The sequence below is a fragment of the Osmerus eperlanus genome, chromosome 3, assembly GCF_963692335.1.
Source record: "Osmerus eperlanus chromosome 3, fOsmEpe2.1, whole genome shotgun sequence".
Taxonomy (NCBI): Eukaryota; Metazoa; Chordata; class Actinopteri; order Osmeriformes; family Osmeridae; genus Osmerus; species Osmerus eperlanus.
Genome location: NC_085020.1, coordinates 6914557 through 6933695, shown reverse-complemented (window position 1 = coordinate 6933695; position 19139 = coordinate 6914557). Strand labels below are relative to the sequence as shown.

At 43.5% G+C, this 19139-nt stretch overlaps 1 protein-coding gene across 4 annotated transcripts in view; it reads right to left on the bottom strand.

Moving 5' to 3' along the window:
- satb2 (SATB homeobox 2) overlaps positions 1–17866 on the bottom strand; it is a 35662-nt gene extending 17796 nt beyond the window's left edge. For 3 of the 4 annotated variants that reach the window (XM_062456892.1, XM_062456895.1, XM_062456896.1), the window contains exons 1-3: positions 15583–16277; positions 7277–7489; positions 1135–1320 (exon numbers count right to left, since the gene is read on the bottom strand). In XM_062456892.1, coding sequence (XP_062312876.1) covers positions 1135–1320; positions 7277–7445 — 355 coding nt within the window. In that variant the 5' untranslated portion in view covers positions 7446–7489; positions 15583–16277. Of the gene's footprint in view, positions 1–1134; positions 1321–7276; positions 7490–15582; positions 16278–17730 lie in introns of those variants that run through there. The other variant, XM_062456894.1, reaches the window with a different exon arrangement.
- Between the last annotated feature and the right edge of the window lie 1273 nt (positions 17867–19139).

Here is a 19139-nt window from a genome sequence, read left to right as displayed (position 1 = left end):
GAATTAAATGGAAAATAGCCCACAGGCTAACTGAAACATAGACCAGGTGCCTAATGTTAGAGTTTCTTTCAGGGTGTGAATATAGTTCATCCTGATGATAAAGATTTATTTCCTTGAGATCCTTATCCTATCCTTATCAATCAATCAGCCAGTTGTGTGCAGGTTAATTGGAGTCCCTGAAAGAGTCATGTAGATGAATGGAATTGGGGGTCACAGGGTACATGGTAGGTTTGGGGTAGCCTGGCAGAGCAGAGGGGGAAAGGAGGAGTGTGACTGAGGAGAGAGGAGAGATAAGAGTTGTTGACCTTGAAGCAGTAAAGTGGGATTACCTGTGCACGAATAAGCAGACACACGCAGACACACATTATCACAGCATGGAAGCACCATTACAAACGTGTCTTCATGTATCACAATAGGCCTTTGCCCCTAATGAAAGGGCCTATCTATATATCCAAAACAGAGTTTTCAGAAGACTATACACTCACATATAAATTTAAGGGTGGCTAAAAGTGGATGGGTTTATGCAAGTGTATGCTGCTAGCTTCACTTGTTTCTCGAGTCGCCATTGACGAACGTGCAGTTGTTCTCCAGTTGGAATTGTCTGCATACTTTACAGAAGTAAACTCCACTGTCCTTTTGAAGATGACAACCATGTGTGATACCGTGAATCACTGTGTTATTAGGCTGCTCGCATAGCACTCAGCGCCATAAACATTCTCACTCATACACTAATGCTCGCTAACACATTTCCATACACACATGAACACAGGCACTGGCACACACAAATAGTATTTTTAGCTGTTGAAGGGACGAGACTCATTCCTCAACTCTTTGTTCTGACTTTAATGACTTTTTCAGACTGTTTAAAAAAAATGCTTTAGTCTCCAGGCCTTCCATGGCAACTTAAGAACATACTGGAACAGTGTCCAACTGAGCAATGGCTACAATCATTAGGTTCCATTATGCAAGCTAGTCCTAGATCAGATGGTAACTGAGCAGAAGCTGAAGCCTTTATGGCTGGTGATATGAATCCACTGAGTCATACTGTCTAGAGCTGGCTCTAGATCAGCTGTTAACTCTGCTGCTGTACGAACTGGTCCCAGAACACTGGTCCCAGAGCAGCGTGTGACTCACCGTGGGCCTGGGCTGCAGAGCTGTGTGAGTACCCCAACGCCAACAGAGCCGTCTCCACCAGCTGGGAGAACAGGATGTCCTTCCTCACCAGGACAAACTCGGCATGCTCCTCACGACCCTCCGCCTCCACCTGCACGCCACTCTCCCCGCTCTGCTCCACCACGCAGAAGACTGGGATCATCAGACCTGGGCACGGGGGTGGGGGGATGAGAATGTTAAGACATGACAGTTGGACTGAGATTCGGTTTATTTAGGGAAAAATGACCTACCATCCGTATGATAACTTTCCTGCACGATAACTTTCCTGTACAATAACCTTTCTATGAAGGCCTGCTACAGTGAATTTTATCTTATTAACTGTTTTTTTAGATAAATTGTTTTGTCAGTAAGATATTGCAATTGTGTTCATTAGTGTGCTAGGTTCCTTCTAAGTAAAGTGAGATAAGGGGGAACAATTGTTATCACAACGGACATGCAAAGACAGTATTCAAAGGTTTTATTGACAATATTGAAACATTGTCAATACTGAAATAAACCTGGCACCAATGATATCTGGTATCATTACCAATTGTCTAAACTTTATTTAACAATTCCTAAAACAATTTTATAATTTTGTACTATTCATTCAATCTGGCCATGCTGACAGTCACAGTAAATTCAAACTACAGGGGTTGGTTGATTGGGATTCAAACAAGGTCATAAAAGATTAAACTTGCCGTTACTTATCACACATTGGACATGCAAATTTATTACACAGTTGTGGTACTGAACAGTAAGTTCTCTGTAACTGTCAGAGAGGTTGCTAGAGGGTAGCCTAGCGTCCTGTGAAGACAGAGGGGGGAGCATTTGAAAGGCTAGAGCCAGAACACTTTTCAGCTTCCAAATTACAAAGCCATAGAGACACATTGTTTTCAGTAAAAGCTTGAAAGAGTGACAGCACCGAGTACCAAGATGATTGGTGCTTATGTTTCACAAGCGTTAAGAGCTCAACGCGTGCAATGTAAGTACACAAAGTATCACGCCTAACTGCTTCATGGTCGATCCTCTCAGACTCGCACATATTTGTAGAAAGGAGAAGCTGTCTAAAAATAACAAAAACATGTTGGAGCTTCAGCCTGGGGGTATTGTGTGTAGACAGGTGACGGAAAAAAGGAGTCAAAGACGTCCCAACCCACTCCAGTGCTTATTTCCATAATCATCACTTTTCCAGACTTCTACCCCACAATCATATATGCTGTGCTTCTGGCTCACGCTGCCAGCAGCATTCCCCATTCACCAATATCAGGCTTTTTCCTAAAAGGTTTTTGGTTTGGGCCACCTGTCGCCTGGCAATTAATTAAGGCCCTGAAAAGAAATGATGAACTGAGAGCATTAGGCAACGTCCCAGCACTAATAATAAGAGCATGGCAGAATGCAAAGTCACACACACGCACACACTTGCACACACACACATTCCAGTCATACTGTATAACCACACACGGCCATGCCCCCTACCCATATACACATGCACACTCTCCATGCATACACATGATGTGCATCAGCATTAGACCTGCTTCTCCCTCTCCTTGTTTTAATCAGTCAATTCCTATATTTCTATTTCCTTCCCATTAATCACGTAGCTTCCAGTTCTCTGGGCTCTTATGGAGTGAATTACACACTGGAGCTCTGAGCCAATTCAAGTAAGTGAATTTCCCCCAACAGGGAAATATAACTGTCAACACAGAGCAGCTCCAAGCAGTTCTCTCACTTTCACTTTCTCTCCTTCCCTCTCGCTCGCTCCATCTCTCTCTCTCTCTTTCTCTTCCCCCTCGCTTTCTCTCTCTCCTCTCCTCTTCTCTCTTTTTCTCTATCTCTCTTACATGTTCTTTACTTTGATGTTTCCACAAATTCTATTTGCTGTGTATAGGGTTAGCATTATGGAATAGCATAATATATACTAGTATATACTAGTATGTTGCTGTGTTGCTATTATCTGAAGCCGACAAGAGATTTGGAACAACATCAGCATCCACATGTTATGAGAGCCTTTCGAATTCTCTGCTTTGATACATTTTAACAATATGTATGTTTGTATGTATGCAGAGTAAGTGAGGTGTAAGGGTGGCAGTGTATTTATTAGTATGTGTGTGCTACTGCTGATGAGTTTCCTCTCATCAAAGACGACCCGTCATTACAGACAAACCCCACGGAAAAGGAAGAGGAGAGAAGCCCTTCCCTCTCCTTCTTCCCTCTCCTTCTTCCCTCTCCTTCTACCCTCTCCTTCTTCCCTCTCCTTCTTCCCTCTCCTTCTTCCCTCTCCTTCTTCCCTCTCCTTCCCTCTCCTTCTTCCCTCTCCTTCTTCCCTCTCCTTCCCTCTCCTTCCCTCTCCTTCTTCCCTCTCCTTCTTCCCTCTCCTTCTTCCCTCTCCTTCTACCCTCTCCTTCTTCCCTCTCCTTCTTCCCTCTCCTTCTACCCTCTCCTTCTGCCCTCTCCTTCTTCCCTCTCCTTCTTCCCTCTCCTTCTTCCCTCTCCTTCTTCCCTCTCCTTCTACCCTCTCCTTCTTCCCTCTCCTTCTTCCCTCTCCTTCTTCCCTCTCCTTCTTCCCTCTCCTTCTTCCCTCTCCTTCTACCCTCTCCTTCTTCCCTCTCCTTCTTCCCTCTCCTTCTTCCCTCTCCTTCTACCCTCTCCTTCTTCCCTCTCCTTCTTCCCTCTCCTTCTTCCCTCTCCTTCTTCCCTCTCCTTCTTCCCTCTCCTTCTACCCTCTCCTTCTTCCCTCTCCTTCTTCCCTCTCCTTCTTCCCTCTCCTTCTTCCCTCTCCTTCCCTCTCCTTCCCTCTCCTTCTTCCCTCTCCTTCTTCCCTCTCCTTCTTCCCTCTCCTTCTTCCCTCTCCTTCTACCCTCTCCTTCTTCCCTCTCCTTCTTCCCTCTCCTTCTTCCCTCTCCTTCTACCCTCTCCTTCTTCCCTCTCCTTCTTCCCTCTCCTTCTTCCCTCTCCTTCTACCCTCTCCTTCTTCCCTCTCCTTCTTCCCTCTCCTTCTTCCCTCTCCTTCTTCCCTCTCCTTCTTCACTCTCATTCTACCCTCTCCTTCTTCCCTCTCCTTCTTCCCTCTCCTTCTACCCTCTCCTTCTTCCCTCTCCTTCTTCCCTCTCCTTCTTCCCTCTCCTTCTACCCTCTCCTTCTTCCCTCTCCTTCTTCCCTCTCCTTCTACCCTCTCCTTCTTCCCTCTCATTCTACCCTCTCCTTCTTCCCTCTCCTTCTTCCCTCTCCTTCCCTCTCCTTCCCTCTCCTTCTTCCCTCTCCTTCTTCCCTCTCCTTCTTCCCTCTCCTTCTTCCCTCTCCTTCCCTCTCCTTCCCTCTCCTTCTTCCCTCTCCTTCTTCCCTCTCCTTCTTCCCTCTCCTTCCCTCTCCTTCTTCCCTCTCCTTCTTCCCTCTCCTTCTTCCCTCTCCTTCTTCCCTCTCCTTCTACCCTCTCCTTCTTCCCTCTCCTTCTTCCCTCTCCTTCTTCCCTCTCCTTCTTCCCTCTCCTTCTTCCCTCTCCTTCCCTCTCCTTCTTCCCTCTCCTTCTACCCTCTCCTTCTTCCCTCTCCTTCTACCCTCTCCTTCTTCCCTCTCCTTCTTCCCTCTCCTTCTTCCCTCTCCTTCTTCCCTCTCCTTCCTTCTCCTTCCCTCTCCTTCTTCCCTCTCCTTCTTCCCTCTCCTTCCCTCTCCTTCTTCCCTCTCCTTCTTCCCTCTCCTTCTTCCCTCTCCTTCTTCCCTCTCCTTCTACCCTCTCCTTCTACCCTCTCCTTCTTCCCTCTCCTTCTTCCCTCTCCTTCTTCCCTCTCCTTCTACCCTCTCCTTCTTCCCTCTCCTTCTTCCCTCTCCTTCTTCCCTCTCCTTCTACCCTCTCCTTCTTCCCTCTCCTTCTACCCTCTCCTTCTTCCCTCTCCTTCTTCCCTCTCCTTCTTCCCTCTCCTTCTTCCCTCTCCTTCCCTCTCCTTCCCTCTCCTTCTTCCCTCTCCTTCTTCCCTCTCCTTCTTCCCTCTCCTTCTTCCCTCTCCTTCTACCCTCTCCTTCTTCCCTCTCCTTCTTCCCTCTCCTTCTTCCCTCTCCTTCTACCCTCTCCTTCTTCCCTCTCCTTCTTCCCTCTCCTTCTTCCCTCTCCTTCTACCCTCTCCTTCTTCCCTCTCCTTCTTCCCTCTCCTTCTTCCCTCTCCTTCTTCCCTCTCCTTCTTCCCTCTCATTCTACCCTCTCCTTCTTCCCTCTCCTTCTTCCCTCTCCTTCTACCCTCTCCTTCTTCCCTCTCCTTCTTCCCTCTCCTTCTTCCCTCTCCTTCTACCCTCTCCTTCTTCCCTCTCCTTCTTCCCTCTCCTTCTACCCTCTCCTTCTTCCCTCTCATTCTACCCTCTCCTTCTTCCCTCTCCTTCTTCCCTCTCCTTCCCTCTCCTTCCCTCTCCTTCTTCCCTCTCCTTCTTCCCTCTCCTTCTTCCCTCTCCTTCTTCCCTCTCCTTCCCTCTACTTCCCTCTCCTTCTTCCCTCTCCTTCTTCCCTCTCCTTCTTCCCTCTCCTTCCCTCTCCTTCTTCCCTCTCCTTCTTCCCTCTCCTTCTTCCCTCTCCTTCTTCCCTCTCCTTCTTCCCTCTCCTTCTACCCTCTCCTTCTTCCCTCTCCTTCTTCCCTCTCCTTCTTCCCTCTCCTTCTACCCTCTCCTTCTTCCCTCTCCTTCCCTCTCCTTCTTCCCTCTCCTTCTACCCTATCCTTCTTCCCTCTCCTTCTACCCTCTCCTTCTTCCCTCTCCTTCTTCCCTCTCCTTCTTCCCTCTCCTTCTTCCCTCTCCTTCCTTCTCCTTCCCTCTCCTTCTTCCCTCTCCTTCTTCCCTCTCCTTCCCTCTCCTTCTTCCCTCTCCTTCTTCCCTCTCCTTCTTCCCTCTCCTTCTTCCCTCTCCTTCTACCCTCTCCTTCTTCCCTCTCCTTCTTCCCTCTCCTTCTTCCCTCTCCTTCTACCCTCTCCTTCTTCCCTCTCCTTCTTCCCTCTCCTTCTTCCCTCTCCTTCTTCCCTCTCCTTCTTCCCTCTCCTTCTTCCCTCTCATTCTACCCTCTCCTTCTTCCCTCTACTTCTTCCCTCTCCTTCTACCCTCTCCTTCTTCCCTCTCCTTCTTCCCTCTCATTCTTCCCTCTCCTTCTACCCTCTCCTTCTTCCCTCTCCTTCTTCCCTCTCCTTCTACCCTCTCCTTCTTCCCTCTCATTCTACCCTCTCCTTCTTCCCTCTCCTTCTTCCCTCTCCTTCTACCCTCTCCTTCTACCCTCTCCTTCTTCCCTCTCCTTCTTCCCTCTCCTTCCTTTCCTTGTCCCCTTCCCCCTGAAACACACACACACACCCACTGATACACGCAAACACACTCAGTCACCTACACACACACCAACTGGCCCATTCAAAACATTATGAATGCAACAATCGATAACCTGTAGCTGTAGATTATAAATCAAGTGAACTTTCTTTGGTAAACTCAGTGTTATATTGTTCCCACGGCACCCCTCTGGCTATGCTGTATCTCAGAAGCTTGGCCCAGTATAGGATTAGATTGATCTACACTCAACGGCCTGGATTAGGCTCATTATACAGTGCTGTAAAACACTGCACTGGGCCCTACTATAAGAACTGAGAATGTATGCCACAACAAGGTGCTGTAGAAAACAGCATATAGATGCTGTACTGAGTGTATTTAATAGTTGAATTTATGTATCGCTCTGTATTATTATTATTTATTTATTTTTATTCCGGACACACAAAAAACTGTCCATAGCACAATACAAAACATAGCAAAAGACAGACAAATACAAGATAAAACACATACAATAAGAATTGACTACAACAGTCAGAGTTCCACAATACACAAAAAGAATGTTGAGATATTAGTGTATATACTAAAACGCCAATGGTTCCACAATCTCGAAGTGAACCTAACCACACTCATTGCAGGGTTTACTAGTGTTGCAATGATGCTGTTGAATGACTCAGTTGATTTACACATACATCTGTACATGAGATTCCTGAGGGGGTGTAATGAGGGGGAGAAGTTGTCCAGAGTTCTGGACCATAAAACATATGACATGCTATACATACAGTATATACTCTGATCTAAGGGGGGGGGGGGGGGGGGGTACACTGGTTTTAAGGTGCACTACCTGCCAGGGGCCTTTGGGGGGCGCCGTTGAGTCGGAGGCGTGGTCCGGTGGGACTTCCATTGAGCTCCAAACGTCCCATCTTGCCAGGCGGGGGTCCGCAGAGGTCCGGACTGGCCCCCCTCCTCTCAGGACTGTCCTGCATGCGGGGGCTCTCCCCGCCTCTCTCCATCCCCCTCCAACCACCTGGGATGACTCCAGTCAGAGGATAAGGGTCTGACAGAAAGGAAGAGAGAGAGAGAGAGAGGTGGGGGGAGTGTAGAAAACTGTGAAACTGGTCACGAAATGTATCCTTCCACATTGATACCCAAATAGCCAAAAAAGCAATGGCCAAGAAAGAGAATATAACACCTGTATTCAGATAGGCACACAGTCAGCATGCCCTCTTTCACACAGCACTCTTTCACATAGCTCTGACGGACCCACACCGGACCCACACACGGATAGACCAGTGTGTGTGCAACGGACACTCTTCCATTCCAGATTCCGCCATCTTGTTTTTGACAAGCCTGGCAACTTATCTGCATAATCAACAAACAGGAAGTTTAGTGCAGGGAGCGAGAGAGAAAAAATTAGAGAAAAAGAGAGTGAGAAAACTTTAGAGAAAATTTGAAAAACTGAAAAAGATAGAAAGAGAAACAGAGAGAAAATGAGAGAAAAAGAGAATAAGAGAAGAGAGTAAGTGAGAGTAAGACAGAGAGAAAGAGAAAGAGAGAGTAAGACAGAGAAAAAAATAGACAGAGAGAGAGAGTGAGACAGAGAGAAAGAGAAAGAGAGAGAGAGAGAGAGAGAGAGAGAGAGAGAGAGAGAGAGAGAGAGAGAGAGAGAGAGAGAGAGAGAGAGAGAGAGAGAGAGAGAGAGAGAGAGAGAGAGAGAGAGAGAGACTGGGAGAAAGAGAGGGGTGGGGGGGGAGAAATGAGCTTTCTCTGCTCCAGAGTGTGGGGTATGTAAACTTGGGCTGTGTGGTTAGGAGAATGGGGTGGTAGGTGGTGGGTGGCGGCCACCATAGTGTCTGCGATGTCAACTCCGGAACCAACTCCGTCCGGACAGACGTTTGCGTTTGTGTGTCTGTGTGTGTTGAAGCACGTGAACGTGCGTGCGTCAGGGATGCACTGCTTCTGTTCACCGCCTGCCAGACGGTGCTGTAATATTGGTAATGCCCATCAGAGAAGCTACCCTGCCAGGAAGCACTGCCAAATATCAAAGAGCACAGAGCTCTCCCACAAAAGCCAAATGAACTGGCAGCATTGCTGCTCCCTTGGCACCCTCAGCTAACGTGTGTGACCTGGGTCTGAGAGACACAAAGAGGGGGAGAAAAGAATGGAGAGAGGAGGAAAGAGAGAATGAGGAGGGTTTGACTGAGTACTGTCTAGGTGTGGAGAGTTTCCTCTTCTATGTTCAAAGCATGGAAGACGTTTTATTGACCAAAAGATCAAAAGATAGACAAACCTTTCTCGAACGAACAGACACGTAAACAAATAAACAGACACAAAGAGAGCTAGGGCGTAATTCATGTTTGAGAAAGGCAATCAAGGCCCGTATCCTCTCTACTGAAGCCCTCAGTTCATCGTTTTGACCTCCCTGGTCACTGCTATGATTGTCACAAATCCACACTTCTGTCTCTCTCTTCCCCTCCCTCCGTTTCTCCCTCTTCTCTCCCATCTCTTCCTCTCACACGGGATATTGCCTCTCATTTCTATACTTCTAAAAAGAAAAACACCACAGACACAAAACACATCCAGCTGATGTGGATCTGAGAGGAATTACGAGGATGGGTGACATTTCGAAATGAATAATAAATTAAAAACATTAGCCTTGGCGTGATTAAGAGCCTAGCATGAGCCAAAAGCAAGTGGCTGGATTCTACAAGTTTAATATGCCTAGCTTAAAAATAAACTAAAAACTAAAAACGTTAACGAGCTTTAAGTGGAAAGAGACGTGTTACAGCTAGTACGGTAGTAAGGCTCATAATTCAAAACACTGTGCAGCTCACCAAGGCAGAATGCAAGTGCTAACCAACCAACTGTATATTCTATTACAATAGACACATATGCAAGAAGCATTGCACAGCATGTTATAAATGTGAACTGTATTGTGTCAGATGGTCTCTCACCCTTTTTGGTGATGATCAGTTTGACTTCATTTAAATAATGGCAAAAAGCCAGCTAGTTTACCAAAGAGCCTAAATGCAGCCAAGTGAGTCCTGAACCTCATTGGCCCCACCTTGGCCTCAGATAACAGTGTATATTTGAGGAAGGGAGTCACTTTACAACATTTACCCAGAACCATGCTTGTCTGCGCTCAGTCTCAATGTCCTCTCCTCCTCTGCTCCTTGCCTCTGGCTCCTTCCATCTCTTCCTCCAACATGCTCAGGCACGGACCCCAGGATGGCTTACCACTGCAGCCGATGCCAATCAAGACCAACATCTCACCACACATCTCTGCTAACAGGTAGCACACACGCAGGCACACACACACACGTGCACACACACAGACATAATACCCACACAGAGACCAACATGCACTCACTCACACACGCGCATGCACACACACAGATAAACGTAGATGCACAGATATACATGCACACACATTCACACAGCACAGAATGTGGGTTCCAGGAGACAGTTCACTGTACAACAATCCTTTCTCTGTTCCTTCACACTACCGCATTCTCTTTTCAGTCAAACTCGAGAGATCAGGTGAAGCATCTTAACATTATCCCTCTGAATAATGGATACATTGTAAGAATGTGGCGGCCACATGAAATATTAACCTCTGAGCAAGATGCTGTGTCCCAGCCGCCTGTGGAGCAGAGCTGTGCAGAGGCCTGTTCTATAGTCTCATGTCTTCCTTCCTCGCAGGACAACCTGGGCTTGGCTGTCACTGGGAGTCAGGGTTGCATTCGCTAGCTATGGCTACCTGTCAAGAAGAGCAGAAGTGTTAGCTAGTCATTTGCTAAGGCTCCAAAGCATTTTAACTAGACTGGCAAGCCAACTGAAGAGGTCTGGACAATTATTTTTTTTGCTATGTGTCAATGTATTCTTTAGTTTTGCCCAAATTATATCACAGTGCAGGTGCCTAGACCCAGTACTTGATTTACTGTATCATAAAAATATAAATTTGGAATGAGACCTTTTTTCTCATCTGGTTCTCCAGCAGTACACTGATTGTCTTACTTGTTGTGCTGATAATATATTTGTAATTTTTGCTATCAAGGACACATACATTGAGTGTAGACTTATGTGTGAGCAAAAGTTAATTGCTAATCTTACGACACAATGGCATATCAACAAATGTAATGGCCAATAAAGTGATATATCTAACAAAGCAGATACCCGTTCTACGTAAATCTCTGAGCCTTATCAAGTTCACAAGACATCATGTAGTTTCTCATAGTGTTGAGTGATAAGCACAGAGATAGAAGTGTCTGTTAATAGCCCAGAGAACTAACTATATGCATCAGGGGTAAGTATTTCTCAATAGGTTGCTGCACTTAATGCTGAAAAGGCCACAATGATAGACATTCACTGCTTTTGATATATATTGAATGCCAAGGTACAATCTGAATTACACACTATAATAAAGACACAACACAAGCTCAGACAGAGGCAGAGCACCACTGAGGAAAAGTACAGACACACCCTGAGAGAAAGTACTGCTGAACACCATCAAACACAGACGTAAACACACGTACATTTACACTACTCCAAAGTGCTCTGTATTTCACAAATCACTCTGTTTCACCCCCGTCACTCATTCAGTATAATTATGTGCTGTATATTTAGAATATGGTAGGAAATCTCAAGGGCCAATTTCACTGCCCTGTAACAGCCCTGTAATGGCCCTGTCCCTGTCTTGTAACAACCCTGTGCCTGTCCTGTAACTGCTCTTTAACTGTTTTGTACCTGTCCTGTAACTGCCATGTACCTGTCCTGTACCTGTCCTGTACCTGTCTGGTACAATAACTGTGCACTGTACATGCCACAGATGCACAGTAGTGTCTGTGAGGACAGTATTGGCCATGACATGAGGGTTGCCTAAAGGAGACAACACAGGCCTGGGAAATGTTTCCTGTTGAGGATTTACTTTTACTGCAGGATTATCTCTGCTATATTGGCTAATATTGACCTCGTAGCACAGATAAAAGATGGACAGGGAGAGAGACATTAAAAGTAATTGATATTGCTCATACACACGCGTCCACACACACACGCACACACACACTCTCTCTTACCTTACAAACACACATACTGTGCATGCAACAGACATGCACACAGACATACACACTCAGAAACATACACTCACGAACACAGATAGAGGTGTGCTGTGGAGAAGGGATGGGCTGATAGCTGCTTATCAGTGAACATTAAATGATAGCTTTCCCTAACAACCCTTCCTGCTTGTCCTCTCTATACTGGACTACACCACATCAATACAGTACTACACAGCTAGAAACTGATGCACGCAAATACAGCCTTCACAAACAAACAGAAATCCCCACCAAAAACGATTATTCAAATTAGTTCAATATATAAGTATATGAATTATACCCTGGAGGACCATAGAATCACATTTTCTTGCACAAGGTATTTATGATGTGTTAGACCGAGAGTTGTGGAGTGATGTGGAGTAGTACAAATGGGTGAAGTTGAGGAGAGGGGGCGAGGAACCTTCTGGGGAACATGTTTAGCTCTCTCATAAACATCTCATTTGATAATAAAAGATAAAGAGTTAACAACAGTGCTTTGTAACCCCACCCCTGAAGCTTGGGCACACATGCATGCAAACAGGCATACACACACACACACACACAACCACAAAAGCCACAGCCAGCTAACTTCTCAGACTAGCTTCTCTGACACTGGCAGGGACCACACACTGACTCACAGCCTGGTCACACACATGAGAGGCAAGCACTCTGAGCCATGCGTTCAAGTCTTACAAAAAACACACAAACGCGTCCTGGCAGTTCAGACATGGGAACAGCCACTAGATAAACGATACTGTTACAAGTTTGCCACATCAACCCCGGCTGGCACATACCAATGCCAAATCTTTAGCCAAGTCAGTCTGCAACAGCTCACACCAGCCTTACCAGACTGTGAACCTGTGGTACTGATAGACCAACCATGAGCACCAGCTGGACCGGAGCAAGAACCCCCCGCTGATCTGCTGTTTAATAAGGCAGCCACACCCTTGATGTGTGTACACAGATAGGTTGCTTCACACAAGTAAAAAGGATAGGTGAAGGGACTACACAGACATACAGAGAAAAGCGAAGAGAGGGAAAATTGATGCATGTTTGGGTTCTGAGAGGAAAGATTAACTGGAGAGCTCATTCACAAATGATGTTGATCTCTGATTCAAATGTGATAAGGATAGAGCAACAGAAAACATTTGAGTGAAGGGAAAAAGGGGAATAAAACTCTCAGAAAATATTCAGCAGAAGTAGAGAATCGACTGACTACCAGATGTCTCAGATTCATGAATTTCACAAGAATCCTGTAGGCTAAACATTTCTTATGACACATGTGACTCATTGTGTCATCACAGGCTCTCTGTGGCACCAATTAAAATTGTAATGAACTTACCAGTGTAAACTGGAAAGCCTGTTATACCCACGATTTTAAAGTAGCCTATTGAATAATTACCCTGAGCATAGTGTGTGCTGAGATTGCTGTGAGTGCTATACTTAAATTAATCCAAAAAGAAAAAACTAATATCTATCATTGCTTTAAAATATCCAGAGATTGTGAAGAGACATGGTCATGTGGAGCTAACATACTCTTTATAGGGGAATACTGATTACAAATAGGCCTACTGCAGAGGGCAAAATGTAAGTCAACTGGGCAAATAAAGATAATCACCCTGAAAAATAACTATTTTTATGTAACCGTTAGGTGAATCCCTACAGCACTAAGTGCTAACTCTCAGCACCATGGTAATATTTTATCATAACAAGATCTGGTATAAACGAGGCTCCATCACACGACCTGAAACGAATTCATTTTTCCGAGGCTTGGCATAGCCCAACTTCCACAACTTGCTCGGAATTCTTTGGGGGGCACTGTTTATTTAAACACACACAGAAAGAGAGAGAGGCGTTTATGTAACGTTGCTGATGGCATTTTCGATAAAATAATGGTTGCAGACAGCTATTACTTAGCCTACAATAGGTTACATACAGGCCTCGAATTTTGCCAGATTCGCTCCTGATATTTTATGAAGAAAGCGGAACACTGAGAACGATGTCTCCGATACCTGCCTAGATGTGAGTGCCTATAGTATAGACCAAGTCATCATTGTAATGTATAGGCCTACTTCAAAACTTTAGTTCCATGAAGTCTATATAGTTTTTACTCTGCAATTTATATGCGCTACTGATCTAATACACACCACCAAAACCTCTAATTAAGTTCTCGTCCTACCTTAAACCGTCAAGTAATACAAAAGGACGTCTAGATGCTTTGAATAAGCCTATAATCTTTGTTCATGAAAAACGAGGTCTGAAATTATCATTACTCAGTTTAGTAACCTATTGTAAACTTCTCTAACCCCCACTATTACCCTCCATGGCTGCATGTAAGATCTAAATAATGAACAAATGTGTGCATTAAAACTAATCCTCATGCAAATACGTCAACATGAAAGCGCAGCCTACATAAGTTGTTTTCAATTGTGTCAATATGTTTTTATTGGTAATTAATGTAGGCCTAAGTCTTTAAAATAATTCAATCCAAAAGTTACGTCATGTCACCATATTATATTAAACCGTTTGAAAGTTGTATTGTAACAAAAAACGTAGCCTACAATATGAATATAACTGAATGTACATTCGCATAATTAATTGTGGCAAGGGCTGGCTGTTACTTTCATTGTAAATGTAAACAGCTGAAACAGTATTTTTTTTCAGACTAATTTTAAACCAATCAAAAATAAAGTATTATATAATTATATTACTACTTGTGTTATTTAAACATAACCAGATTATTCAATAAAAAATACACATATTGACTAAGAAGTGGGATCGTGAAAAAGGACGCACGCGGGAATGGGATGTTCCCCCTGTAAAACAAATTGTTCATAAAAAAAAAAAAAACCCCAACATGACCTTAACCTGCTCAGGTCATGTAAGAAAACAAGCTTTTGGTCGATCTCCTAAGGACTAGAACTATAGTTGTCAATCTAAAAGTCGATTGACTGCACCAGCAAGTTTAACTGTTGCTAATGTTCAAGCTATCCAGACATGAGATCTAAGCCTACTCTAATAATACATAATAACAATAATCTAAAAATCAAGCAGACTCTAGCAATCTGTAAATAATATTTGCAAATTTGAATGTCTTCATACACTTACAAGTTACAATGTAGACTATAGCCCACAGGCAACTAGAAGACGTGACGCCAAAGAAGGCCACTTGAGCCCACTCAATTCTTAGACATCATATTCACAACTAATAAAGGTTTAGAGTGTTGATGTTTCAGGAATTGTTCTTATTAGTTATCTTATATGAAACTTGTCAGTCTTGAAATTAACATCGACGTATGGGCTAAATAGTCTTAATTTAGAAGAAAAAAAACGTCGTTAGTTTTGCCATAATAAGATGGAGAAAGTAACCAATATAAAACATAATTTGTCCTTTAAACTCAAGGGTTACTCATTGGGATGTATTTCTTAAATAACAGGTATATTCATGTTAAGGTCAACTCAATTATCAAGAATAATACTAGGCTATAATTAGTATCCTATAATTAGTAGGCTAAAATAACTAAGATGTGATTGAGTAGTCAGGCAAAAAGAAGGCTAACAGGATGAATAAGCCTTTAATTTTATAGTAGCCTACTAATGTAAATAACAGTAATAATAATTACGTAATTAATAATTATGTACAAATACTCAAGCATTAGCCTACAACAAAAATAATAATATCGATATTAATATGCTTTATTAGATATATTGTCCATTCAATTAGTTAAGTTTTATATTTCTTTACCTCAAACTTGAGCACAGTTTAGTTTGCCTTATTAATCTATTGTTGTTTCACGATCCACAATCGCAGCGTTTTCGTCAACTAAGTGACTTACATACTTACAGTAATTAAGCAATATGGGCCTTTTGACCATATTCACTTTTATGGGCTACACGTGATGTATGGATTGTCATTTCTGTACACCTTAACTGCTTTGCTGCTGTTGTAGCCTACTTGTGGAAATTATAAAACTGCTTCAATGCCTCATTCTGTAGACATTGGAAATTCCATTGAAAGTTTGAGGTTAAATGGGTGACATATCTGGCTTGTTGTACTCACTGCTTATGGTGTGTCTGTACCTCTGCTGACCGTTGAGGAGGCTCTGTCCATTGATCAAAAGTATTGAATCCAGGGCTAGGCTGCGTCTGCTCCGGGACTGTCTGAAATCGTCTGGAGTCGGTTCTTGACAGGAGTTCGTTGCCCAAAGCGTTGATGAGGCAGAGTCAGAGAAAGACAGAGATGGTAGAAAAGATAATACGTGCGCCTGCTTCTTGTTGGAGGCTGAGGTGAGGGAGAGGGTGATTTTGTGAGAGTGAGTTGTGCAAGTAAGATGGAGAGAGAAGAAGAAAAGATCGAGTCTTCACTGAACTGGTTAGCCGGGGCTTGCTTGCTTGGGGATCCTGCCGGAACACTAGACGCAGCGTCTCCAACGCAAAATAAAAACTTGACAGCGGACCAGCTGATGGAGTCTTTTGGTCGTACGTTCGGTCCGTAGTCTCGCTCAAATACTGGCATGAAAATCTGTCCTCCGCTGTCCTCCGGGCTTCATCGGCGAAAAGAAAGAAAATGCATTAGCCTACACATCATTACCAAGAAAATGTCCAAGAACAAAAATCTAGTTCCTCAAACAAGAGTGGACCGAATTGGCGACGCCTGACTTGGACAACTAGACAATGCTAACATGAGTGATCATGATATTTCGGTAAGATTCTCACGGGGAACAATCTGAGTGTGTCACTTTCAATCTCTCCCGTGCCAACGGGCGCGTTGACTGACAGTGAGTTCACAAGAGAGGGAGGCGAGAGGCAAATAGGGGTGGAGAGAGAAGAAAGCAAAAGAGGGGGGTGAGTGGGGGCTTCAAAAGTAATTGACCGCTTCTGGTCAGATCGATTTTGAATGGGTGGGTAGCATTTCCTAATCAATGGATTGGATCTGATAGTAACTTGATTATGCCAAGCTTGGAGTAAATGATTGTCTTCTCAAATCTCTATTGGGATTATTAAGAAGCATGTCCCGATAATTGACAAAGAATTGATATGGCTGGGTAAACGTATCCGTTATACATAAGAGCACCAAGTGTTGATTCTAAACTCAAAAACGACAGTGGCGGTAGAGCGATTCGTTTATCAGTAGCCTAATAAACGGTTGCTGTCTCTGAGCTGGCAACTCTGCCTGTTATTAGCCTAGATGTCTTATGTCAATACAACAGGAGTGCACTGTCAGGTGAATTCTGTTAATGATAAACTACATTCTTGATAGACAGATGTCACAGACCTTTAATAAATAATAGAGCCAAGTCTGAATTAACAGGTCAAATGGTGTTACATTGATGTGACTAATAAGGACACAAAGCACTAAGTAAATATCTGAAAAAGTTGTCAAGGATAGCTTCTTCAATTTCTTGATGTCTTACTTACTGAACAAAATCTATTGGTTCGTCTTTCTTTTCAGTTGATAGAGGATACCAGATGTCGAGATGTGCCTGCCTCTGTACTTCAAACCCAAAACTTTTCAAAAAGTACAACTAACGAAGACATTTTGAAATGCACCTTTTCTGACCTGAGCATGCGCAACATGGGTCAAATGATAGTTGAAGTAAACAGAATTATGTCATGCAACGTTTTGTAACATTTGGAAAGGGACTGTGGAAAGGGTTATATGTTTTGAAAAACACCCCCAAAACACCACGAATGCCACAGTGCTCACTAGTGGAGTAAGTAAAGCATGTACTACGAGTTCCCAGTACAGACGCTTCTGTCGTAATGTTGTTACGGACCAAATAACGGAGGGAATATTATTTGTGAAAAACCCTAATTCGGTCCATGTGCCTGTGTTAGCGCAAATTGTCAGGATGCGTGCTGGTTAGCCTATGTGTAGCCTATGCGTTTTGTGGCGCACGCAGCAAGAAGCAAACTTATTCTTGAATAGAACACGCGTATGTTCGGTAAAAATTAATTAGCTTCTTTTTAGATTACTTTTGAAAAGCAATCTGTTCTTAAATGTTCTCATGAATACATTTTTCAACATTGAAAGAAATATGAATGAACTATGACAGATTGTAGGCTGTATATATGCCGGAGATCAGACGACTTTAGATGACACATTTTGACTTCTCACTAAGAACATTTGTTAAACCGAGGACGTTCTAGAGAACATATTTCGCTATTCAGAAGCAACAGTGCGGGTATTCGCCTTCAGGCCACTTACCCTGTTCAAGGCTCTTTTATAACGGATTGACGCTCGGCGATTGACGGTTCTCAGTGTTCAGAATTACTGCATGAGAAGCGCTCTGATGTGCGTGCTAAAGGAGACAGTGGCGGAGCGCTGTCTGCTCCGGGCACCTCATTCGTCAATAATATTAGATATGATAATGATGACGGTGTGCAGCTACAGTTGGCTACGTCGGCGACCAGACTGCTATGACAATTACGGTCCCTATGATGGCCATTATGCATGGTCCAATTCTGGGATGTTTTAAATGTATTATTGTGTGTGAGCGTGAGTGTGAATGCGTGTGTGTGTGTGTGTGTGTGTGTGTGTGTGTGCGCGCGCTTAATGGGGGGGGGGGGTGCTCTCCTGCTTGTGTGCACATGTGTTTGGATGTGTGCGTTTTGAGTGTAAGCGGTAAGAACACGATTCTCACTAAAGAGTGTGCTTGCCTTTTCAATAAAGACAGCGTTGAAATACAAATCGTGTGCTGTGTGAGCAGTGTGAAAAAGTTAAATCCAGAATCTATTAGATGTAGTGCAGGCATATGGATTTTTGGGAACAAGAAGCATATCATAGTGCCAAGTCGCATCAATAGGCCTATATTTCTTATGTCAAATATTTAGACCTGCTATCGCGGCAACCACTCTTGAATTTATAAAGAAATGACAGATTTGAACAATATGACATTTTAAATTTGCCAAATGCAATCGAAATGCCTTTTTATGTAGCCTAGACATTGCAATCAAAACCGGATTTCTTGGGGCCATATTTCCATATTTCTTGGGGTTAACATTAACAATATCAAAATGTGTATGTAAGTATTAAGTATAGAAGATACTTGGTTGTTTTGACGCATATTTATAAATCAACCTTGAATGTAGCCTAATGCGTAATTTTTCGCACCAAACTAAACAGAAGTTTGGCCTGACATGCTTCCATCTATCCACACTGATTGCCATAGAACACAACGAATCAGAACAATTGGACAAATATTTCATCCGACTCAGAAGGCGAAGATAACTGCTTCGATTTTTTGGACTCTTTTCAAGAAAATACTTTCTTGATATAGGCTACTGGTTTTCATGTCATCAAATATAATGATTTGAGCAAATGTGCGGTTGAGAGAGAGAGCATTCTTTTTGACGTTATTATTCAAATTGCAATTCACCAAATGGCCTACTCTTTTTCAATAGGCCTATTATGAAATCCAATAATGGAGTTTATAATTGGCCGATATTTCAGAAATGTAAATGTCCATAGGTCTAAACAATATAATTGTATCACATGTTGGACAATAAATAGGTAGCCTATATCATGCATGCAGGTAATTCAGATTTTAATGATTTTGCCATTTCGTTTTATTATAATAATAAATAAATATGCTAAAGTCCTAAACAAACTATGCG